Source organism: Asparagus officinalis, chromosome 3 (genome assembly GCF_001876935.1).
Source record: "Asparagus officinalis chromosome 3, Aspof.V1, whole genome shotgun sequence".
Taxonomy (NCBI): domain Eukaryota; kingdom Viridiplantae; phylum Streptophyta; class Magnoliopsida; order Asparagales; family Asparagaceae; genus Asparagus; species Asparagus officinalis.
Genome location: NC_033796.1, coordinates 17865978 through 17875845, shown reverse-complemented (window position 1 = coordinate 17875845; position 9868 = coordinate 17865978). Strand labels below are relative to the sequence as shown.

The window sequence follows — 9868 nt, the reverse complement described above, 5'->3', positions numbered from 1 at the left end:
GGGGGGGGGGGTTATTCATTGGTGTAAAATTTGGGATAATAGGATAATTTTTGGAACACTACTTTTTGGTGTTATTCATTGGTGTAATTGGAACTAGGGTAAACATTATGGTGTTATTGGTTTGTTGGGATAATTTGGGGACAAATACCCCACTTCCCCTAAAATTACCCCAACTATAGGGGTGTTTGGCAATCTGAAAGTGAATTTAAAATATGCAAGTTACTTTTTTTTTTACAAATGACTTTTACATCCATGTCAGCACGCAAGTGAAATACAGTGTTTGTTTGAAAAATTAAATTATTATCGAAAGTGCAATGTGAAGATGACGTGGCAAAATAAGATTAATTAGAAAATATAATTAAAATCATTTAATTAAATTACTTACCTTTTTGTCACTTTCATGTGACTTCACCACTTTTTTAGGGGAAGTCAAAGTTGCATTAAATCTTATGTGGCAACTTTCTTACATCTCACTTTCATAACCACTTACATGAAAACAAACACCTTAATTGTTAAATGAAAGTAACTTTCTCACTTTCATCTTTCACTTGCATGCAAACAAACATCCCCTATATATACATTCCTCAATACCCCCCTCAAAATTGTCCCAATTCTTTTGCTGGAACAACACATGGGGTAATCTTGCCCTCTCTCCCCGTCACCTCTTCTTCTAGCTGAGACCCTCCTCCGCTGTCTCCTCCTCCGACGCCAAACCCTCCTTTGCCGCCTCCTCCACCGACGCCAAACCTCCGCCTCCTCTACCGAAGCCAAACCCTCCTCCTCCGCCTCCTCCACCGACGCCAAACCCTCCTTCCATTTCTTTACCAAAACAAGCGACAAAACCCCAGCTTTCCCTCCCTCCATTTCTTTCCAAATCCCCATGGCTCTCCAAACCCTAAGAAGGACGTGGACATGGCGACGCTTGGGAATCTCTGTGTGGATATCGTTTTGAGCGTCCCGAGGTTGCCGCCGGCGAGGAAGGAAGAGAGGACAGCTTATATGGAGCAGCTCGCCGCTTCGCCTCCCGAGGTTGCCGATTCTTCAAAGTATTCTTTTTTTCTTTTTTTAAATACATTTGTGCGTGTGAGTTTGATTGGTTTTGGTTATATTGGGGGGAATGTAAGTTTTAGGAGAAGTTTTCCTATGGTGGTGATGATTCAAAGAGTTCGTCTTTTATAATATGCCAGGCATTACTGCTAGTCTACTACTAATTTTACATCTGGAAAGAAGCAGTGTGAGCTTGAAGGAAATAATTGTTTTAGTTGGTCATTTTGTTGTGTATGCTATGTTCTTCTGCTTATAACATTTGGGTTCTGTAGCTATATTAATAGAGTTATGTAATTGTCTATGGTGTCAATTAAGGAAATTTGTTAGCTAAATATATATATGCTACTTTGATTTGTAAATATATATGCTACTTAATTGATCTATAAATATTATATTATAAAAAGATGTCATACCAATTATCCCACTCAAATTGTCACATTATCCCCTTTTACCCTATTTTATCCCACTCAAATTATCCCATTGGGTAAAATTACCCCATTGGAACAATTTAACCCAACTTGCCCCAAATTATACCAATGAATAGTTCAATAAAAACAATCTAAAAAGTACAAGAAAATATGCCAGATACAAAGGACATCAAGGCAAAAAAGAAAAAGAAAAAAAAACCTAATTCGAGATAGAACAGAAATAATCTTTTTCCCCAGAGAGCCACGGTGCATAGACCAAGTCTCCATCTCGCGCTTAGAATCCTCCTCCTGTCTCATAAAAGGTGTGGGAACGTGGCAATACTGTAGAAAATATGGGCGAAAATCAGGAAATTCGAGCTAAGAAGGCTACAGGAACCCTCGGGTGGGTCGACCGAAGGTGCAAGGGTGGTCGACCGACGCAATCGCCAAAAACTGGATTTTACGAGTTTTGCAGGTCGGTCGACTGATGGGGTGTGACCGATCGACCAAACCCGTGCACATTATAGGGTCGTACTTTGTGTCTCTATCCGGTCGACCGATTGTATATGTGCAGTCGACCGATAAGAGGTTATGGGCCGGGTTTTATTTTCCTGGGCGGTTTTGGATTAGGTGTTTTTATAAAATACAAACACGATTTTTAGGGTTGAATAACCAGAGAATTAGTATTGTTTTGAGCACTTTGAGAGGGAGATATTGTGAGGGGGTTGAGAGCTTTTGTTAGGGTTATATTTGAGTGATTTTGTGAGTTGTAACTCGTTGTATTTCTCCTCCATATAGTGAAATCTCGGGTTATATTTGAGTGATTTTGTGAGTTGTAACTCGTTGTATTTCTCCTCCATATAGTGAAATCTCCCCATCCTCTCCCCGTGGACGTAGGCAATTGCTAACTCGTTGTATTTCTCCTCCATATAGTGAAATCTCCCCATCCTCTCCCCGTGGACGTAGGCAATTGCTCAACCACGTAAATCTTTGTGTTTGGTTTGATTTACGCCGTATTTTGGTGGATTGCACTCCTATTTGGTTTGGTTCTCTTCTCTCATCGTTCGCGGACTCGTTTGGTTTTCGAGCACGCTTCCGCACAGCCCGCAACGAATACCGTCCTTGGAAACCCCACGATCCACAGCCAACTGATGAACTAACCCCCCGGTTTTGTCTTTCATAGCCCCTGAAAATGTTAGAACACCAAGTCATAAAACTAGATAGTCATAAGTCATAAGTGGTTAATGTGATAAAAGTCGCTTTCATATTTGAGAGAGGTACGTTGAAGTTTGTTCAACTTTCAAATTCCTCTTGCGAGAAGAAAAATGGGGGAAACGTTTTCTTTTTTAATTATATTCTTTTATAAAATACTTCTTGCCAGGACACATAGAAGACTAGAACACGGGAATATTAATTCGCTCTTTAACCACCACGCTAAATGCCAAATGCAAACAAAATGGCAAGGGGGAAGGGAACGAAGGGAAAATCGGAATTTATAGTGGGCCGAAATACTTCACAAGCTAATTGGGCCAAAAGTATAGCCACTTGAGATATTTGGCCTTTCCGTATAGAAAAGGGTATTACTAATGCCATCATCGAAATTTATATAAAAGTCCGAGTACCAATCGTCCAATGAACTCAGCACATAGTAATTTCTTTTCACGGTTTTAGAAAATAACAAGGGGTTTATTTGGTTAATGGAATTTGGTTTAAAAACTGACATGAGAATTAAGTCTGTCAAAATTAGTATAGAAGTAGGTGTAAATAGGTCCAAAAACATAGCATCATGCACGTCATGATACGAATCAGAAGAACTGAAACACTTAAGTAAATATTCGATTGTCAAACAAATCGGTTACACATCTGGTTAAATTATGTCTGTTTATGAACCGAATGCTAAAACTATTTATTTACTATTAAATAAACTATTGAATCGGATATAATTATAACTAAGCAAAAAATTAGCAAACCATTTGTTAATTATTTGGTTCATTTCCACCCCTAGACAAAGGCTGGCATTCCTCAACTCAAGGCCATGCATAAACACCTGAGACCAATTAAAGTCTACTCTGTCTCCTTCCACAAATGAGCAGAGCTGGGGAACTTCTCCTTCACCTTGGCAACTATCTCCCGAGCCTCATCGGCCATGGAAATACTCACAAGTCCATCCACAAGTCTCCTCATCGTCGAAAAGCGCGGCACCCAATTCCTCCCCATACTCTCTTTGCACACTCCCAACGCAAACTCAAAATCCCCGCCTTTGCAAAGATAATGAATCAAAGTGAAATAGCAACCGCTCTCAGGAACTAACCCTCTCCTCCTCATCTCCCCGTAAACCCTTTTGGCCTCATCCAAGTCATTCACACCACAAAACCCAAGTATCAAATGATGGTACGTCTCCCAATTCGGCTTCATCTCCTTTAAGAGCTCCTCAGCCTCCCCAACTCTCCCAAGCTTACACAATTCTTGAACCCTAACATTGTAAACAGAAAGCCGGGGATGGCAGTTGTGCTTCTTCATCAAGTTCAGCAATCTGTCGACAAGATCCAATCTTTGATCACGGTAAAGACCAGCAAGAGCTATAGTGAACGAAGTCAGATTGGGCTTAACCCCCTTCCTCGACATTTCATCGAACACCGAGAAGGCAGACGAAGAGGATCCATTTTGGCAGAGGGACTTGAGGAGGGTGTTGTATGTTATGAGATTAGGGGTGATGCGATAGCGAGCGGGGAGATCTCGGAAGAGATCAGGGACGAGGCCGTGGTTGTCGGAGAGGATGCAGGCGAATAAAAGGGCGTTGAGGGACTGAGTAGTGTTGCTTTTGTTGGCCCGGAACGTGGAGATGGCGTCGTCGAGCATGTTGCTTGGCCCGAAGAGGAGGATGGGGAGGTGGAGGGGAAGGGGAGGGAGGGGGAGGTGAGGAGGGAGCGGATGGAGGAGGAGGAGTGGTGGAGGAGAGGGAGGTGATGGCGGCGGAGAGAATGGAGCGGTCGAGATGAGAGAAGGGGGTGGTTTTGTTGAGAAGAATGAGGTGCATATGGAGAGGATTCGTCTGGGTTTTTTTCGGATTTTAGGAGGGAAAGGGCTCTTTCCACTCTGGCTCGGCTGCCGCGGACATGGAGCTGTTGAATTGGAGCCAAGAAAGGAGAAATGGCGGCGGCTGCAGCGGCGGAGAGGAGGAGTGAGATGAAACATCGTGCGATTGAGAAGTTGAAGACGCCGCCGCCCTGCACGCGTAAAAAACAGAAGAGAGCGGGCCGGAGGGGACGGGAGATAGATGCTGCGGATGGGGCAAAGCCAGATGGTGTTTATGTATACCCTTGGCATCATGCATAATTGTAAAATTATCAAAATATATATATTTGCAAAATTACAGCTTTGTCTGTGTTGATGTCTGATATCAAACATCAGAATTTAGCGTGAGTTATGTAGGATTTTAGAATTCCTCAATCTTCTCCGTTGGTTGATTATTGGTCACAGTTCTGCACACGAAAACACGTAAAAGGATCGGAGTTGGGATATTCGGGGATGCCTCCGACGGTCAAGTCAGTAGTGATGTTAAGTGGAGGATAAAAGTATAAATTCTATGTGTTATGTTGCAAAAGATTGCTTACCTTCATGCAGTAGGTAGTGCACCCGTTTATAGCAGATCCAGGAGGGTAATTTCGTAACTTCGATCGAGTCCAAGCAGACGGCTTATTATATTTTACAAGCGTCGGCTGTAGGTGGTACGAGTCACCTCTGCGATTAATGTGATGGTGACAATGATGATGGGGCGCAATAAGTCATTAATACTTTTGGGGTTGATGTAATGATGATTCTGACCATGTATTTAATGTGATAGTGATCGGTTCTCGGTGTGGAGTTCGTGAATGACCACCTTTCGTCTCAATTTTGCGAGAGAGTAGATAAACAATGCCTTTTAACTCGGCCATTCTGGATTGAGAGCTCTTTGACTTGGTCTTGCGAAATGAAGAGGCATTGAGTCAGCCTTAAACATAGAACCAGAGTGAGGACACCTTTCGACTCGAGCCTCGTTGGAAAGAGTCAAGTGATGGCGTTATTTGACTGGTCTTGTGAAGGGCCGAGTTTATTCGGTACATTAGCTAATACATGACAAGTGCCAACCATTGGGAGAGGATTAACACTTAGCCATTTTCATATTGTAACAATCTGTATTTTCAAAACTACTTCCAACCAATAAATATCAACTTCAACATGCTAACACGTAACTGTAATGTAAAAATATCATGAAAGAATTGTTAAAATTTTACTCGTCATATTTAACAAATTCAATGATTTGTTGATTTGAAGAAATTTTTTCCATCTAAAGTTAATGATGTAAAGGTGGTTTTGCATATATTGAGATTTGGCAATAGTTTTGTAGTTACACATGATTTAGAAGGCGCGTATATTCAAGAAGACTCAAAGCCCGCTAGGCCATTCGGTCCACTTGAATATCCCCAATTTAGGCTCCCCTCTTTTATTTTTGTTATTATTATTATTATGTACAAAAGGCCGAGCCCAGCTTGGATTCATTTGGATCGTCATTATTGATCACTTGGAGAACAGGATCCAACAACGGAAAGGACGGGACGTGTTAGTTACAAAGTTTGAAGAACCCAAATATATATTTCAAGAAAAATCATGTGTAATCAAAGAGGGGAAAAAAAAAGAAAATGAAAAAAAGAGTATGAATCCATGCAAGGTGTTCCGAGCCGTAGGGATGTCAAGTTAAGTGACGGTTTTAACATTTCACCGTTTCCTTAATGGCTTAGATGAGCCTCACGTAAATAGGTTGGTCTGATAGGAGCTCTACTTTAAAAAAATAGTTCTCCTATAATTGTTTATTCATGAAAATGTACGGGTAATTATACACCGTCCAACACAAATTAGAGATAACTCCAAACTTCTATTTTGATTCTATTCTATTAAATTTATAGTCTTCTTAAGTAATATTATCTTCAGTTTTTAGAGTTTTAGTTATCTACTAATTTCCTAGAGATAATCGCCCTTCGCGTTTGCTCCGCAACTCCGCGCCAATCAATGGCCAAGTTAATCTTATTCGTGGATATATTCTAGTGCTCGTAGGCGATGGCAACAGCTTTGATGACAATGTATCTCACCGAATTGGCCAAGACGTCACCATCCAGAACTCTCAACTTGTGCACCACCGAACTAGGTGATAATTTTGATAGTGATATATAGAAGAAGTGTTGATCTGAGCTCAAAGACATGAAAGCAATTAAATTTGATTTGAGTCACCGTTCAATTATTTGGCGAGCCATGTTGTATTTGAAGATTGTAATAAGATGGGAAATTTCTTTATACGTACGATCTCACTTTATTTGGAAATTGGATACACACGGAAATGGATAAATACAAGCCCATCTCGCATTAATTTTTTTGTTGATAATCACAAACTTGGATAGGAATTTAGAAATAACATCTAACCGTTTAAGATTGTAGGTTGACTCTCTAAGAGGTTCAGCTGATTGTCGACAAGTGGGGTCGCATTTTTTATCAGGTTATAACTCAAGTGTGAAAAAAGTTCATTGCGAAGCAGCGTAAGTCAATAATCGTTATAAGGCCCCGTTAGATTATAGATAGTCGAGATTCATTTAATTCTTATAAGTTTTTTACCAACATTTATAAAGTTCTTTGCCAATCCCAAAACTGTTACTTAGATTATAGATAGTAGAGATTCATTTAATTCTTATAAGTTTTTTACCAACATTTATTAAGTTCTTTGCCAATCCCGACAAGTTTTGGAGAAAGGGAAAATTACACTAGACACCCAAAAACTTTCAAACTTTTCAGTAGACACCCAGTAATGTTTTTTGCGGAAAACGCCCAATATCTTCAGTATGTATAACCGAATGCCACACTCGGGAATGTTATTGATCTGTGGTTTACTAGTCACCATCAGGCATAAAGACTATTTGTGAATGAATGAAGAAAAACACGCGCCGTGTCATGTGAGCAAAATTGTTGGTGGCGGATTGACATCAAAGAAGCCCAAGAGTTATTTCGTACGTGATGTTGAGTAGTTGAAAAACTAAATGTCGGGAAGTCTACGGAGAGAGACAAAAACATCATAAGTAGATGCATATGGGGGAAAGAAGAAAATAATTTCAAAGCTTGGAATTGTTGGTGCTGATGATGAGTTTCGTGACTTATCCATTTTGGCTTGCTTTATGCAACCTTTTCTTGTTATTAAAAGCGATACTTCTCTTATCTTCTAGGATCACACTAATTTAATTTTTCTTAGTTGGAAATTCATGCAGGTCTCCGACCAGGCTTCTCGATTTTATCACTGATAGCAGTAACAGCCATTAAAAGCTTAAAAGAATGAGGGGTTCCCAAAAACTTCTTAATATGTGAAAAAGGAGGTTATTATAGCCAATTTAATTCTTTAAACTCATTTGTGAACATAAATTTATTTATATACTAAAGCTATTGCCCTCAAATTATTAAAATTACTTTTAGATCCTTCATTTCTTATATTATTTTGAAATGAGTATCCTTGACAAAGAGTAGAATTAATAATTGGAGTCATTAATTTTTTAAAAAAAATTTACAAGAATGCTGAAACCTAATAACAAATTCTGTGAGTTGTGGTATTTATTTGAAAGTGCGTAATTCATGTATATTACAACTCCTAAAAATACTTTTATCCCCAAATTGAAGAAGATTTATTTTTCTAAGAAGAGTACTTAACCATTATTTTCCGACAATTTTGCTAGTTCTTATACTAAAGAATAAGAAAAATAATAGAATTAAGTAGAAATTTGAGTTTATCATCTGTCAGGCCCAAATGTTAAATTAAATAAGCCAGTATCTATATCATCAAGGCTACATTCAGAACAAACAATAAAAAGATAAAAACTTAATTAAAGTCACTATGTTCTTGAAAATTCATCTAAGTAATTTTCTCCGTCCTATGTTCTTGCTGTTTAATTAATTCTCTTGAAATTAAGATCCTTACCAAAGTTGAAGAGTTATACTTTCTAGCATCTACATTTTCATAAACGCGAAGTCAGAGATACTTGAGAAAACTGAAAATAGCACAAACTCGTAAACATACATCACAAATTCACAATCCCGCTTAACAAACCAAGAAAAGTAAATGATAAACCCAACAAAAATTAAGCCAAAAAAAGGAGGAAAAAAACACAAACCCGAAAATAGTGAAATGCATCTAACTATGCCATTAATTACCTTTACACACCCAATCACCACCTTAAATTAAATAAACCAAATGAAAACACACCTTAATCAAACCAAAACCTTGGTCCTAATTCTCTTGACCCCAACAGCGTAACTCCTACTTCTAGGAAATAACAAATCGGATCCCACCTTAACATCCTCTTTAAACTCGCAAGGCTCATCCTCATCAATTCTTCCGACCACAACGCTCTGGCTTCGCCTAACTGGGCCTTGGACCCGGCCCACCGACGCAGCCCGTATTAGCTCGCGGAGATCGTCGTCGCTGGCGCTCGACCTCGCCGAGTTACTATAAACGCAGTTGAGCTCGGTGAAGGACGGGTAGGCCAACGCACCCGCGGACTGAACTCTACCCGCGCACCCGTTCATGCCCTTAATGTACAAGTCGCGGACGCTGGTCAGGACTCGGATTGGGGCTCTCAAGCACTTGCCTAGTTTGCTTGTTGCCTTCATGATTCAATGTTTTTAATAGAAGATTCTGGTGATTATATTGAGAGGGGAAAAAATAGTGAGAAATTGAGAAGGGGGGGTGATGGTTCAGGTGGTTATAAAGGATTTGGAGGAGGAGGTGGAGGTGGGGCTCCAAATAAATTTTTTAGGTGGCGTGTGAATATTGTTTGGTTGGTGACCTGGATAATTGGAGGTAAAGATTATTGAAATGTTAGATATGAAATGGATAAATAAGGGGAAAAGATGGATATGGAGATTTTTACAATAGATATTTTTGTTTTACTGGATAGTATTATTCTTTATCAGATTTAAAATGATTAGACGATAGTTGAATAGATAATCTCGAGTAAGGATTCTATCATAATGCCCACAGGAAAAGATTGATCCATACAATTCAGAGATAGTTACTTTGAAAATTACAAATCTTTTATTTGTGGTGTAGACCATCCCAATCTCATAGGGATGTTTCTGATAAGATATTATCTTCAAATAGATAATACTATACCCATAAAGGATAAACATATTAATGTTAGCACATGAGAATTATTACATGATTAGATAATGCCTCTATCTGTAAAGGATTAATATGGCACTAAACATAATAACGAAATGGATAAATAGGAAAAACATGGGTACAGACATGTTAAATTTTTTTATTGGATAACCTTTCTCTTGATCTGATTAAATGATTGGTTGATACTAGTGTTAGTTGAGCAGATAAATTCTTAGAATATATA

The 9868-nt window shown here is 39.1% G+C and overlaps 2 protein-coding genes across 2 annotated transcripts; both read right to left on the bottom strand.

Annotated features, from left to right (window-relative positions):
• LOC109834697 (pentatricopeptide repeat-containing protein At1g61870, mitochondrial-like) lies at window positions 3416-4649 on the bottom strand. The gene has a single exon (XM_020402725.1). The coding sequence runs from the start codon at window positions 4647-4649 to the stop codon at window positions 3519-3521; it is 1131 nt and encodes a 376-aa protein (XP_020258314.1). The 3' UTR covers window positions 3416-3518.
• On the bottom strand, window positions 8533-9199 carry LOC109832114. The gene has a single exon (XM_020399552.1). It carries the CDS (start codon window positions 9132-9134, stop codon window positions 8733-8735), a length of 402 nt encoding a protein of 133 aa, XP_020255141.1. The 5' UTR covers window positions 9135-9199; the 3' UTR covers window positions 8533-8732.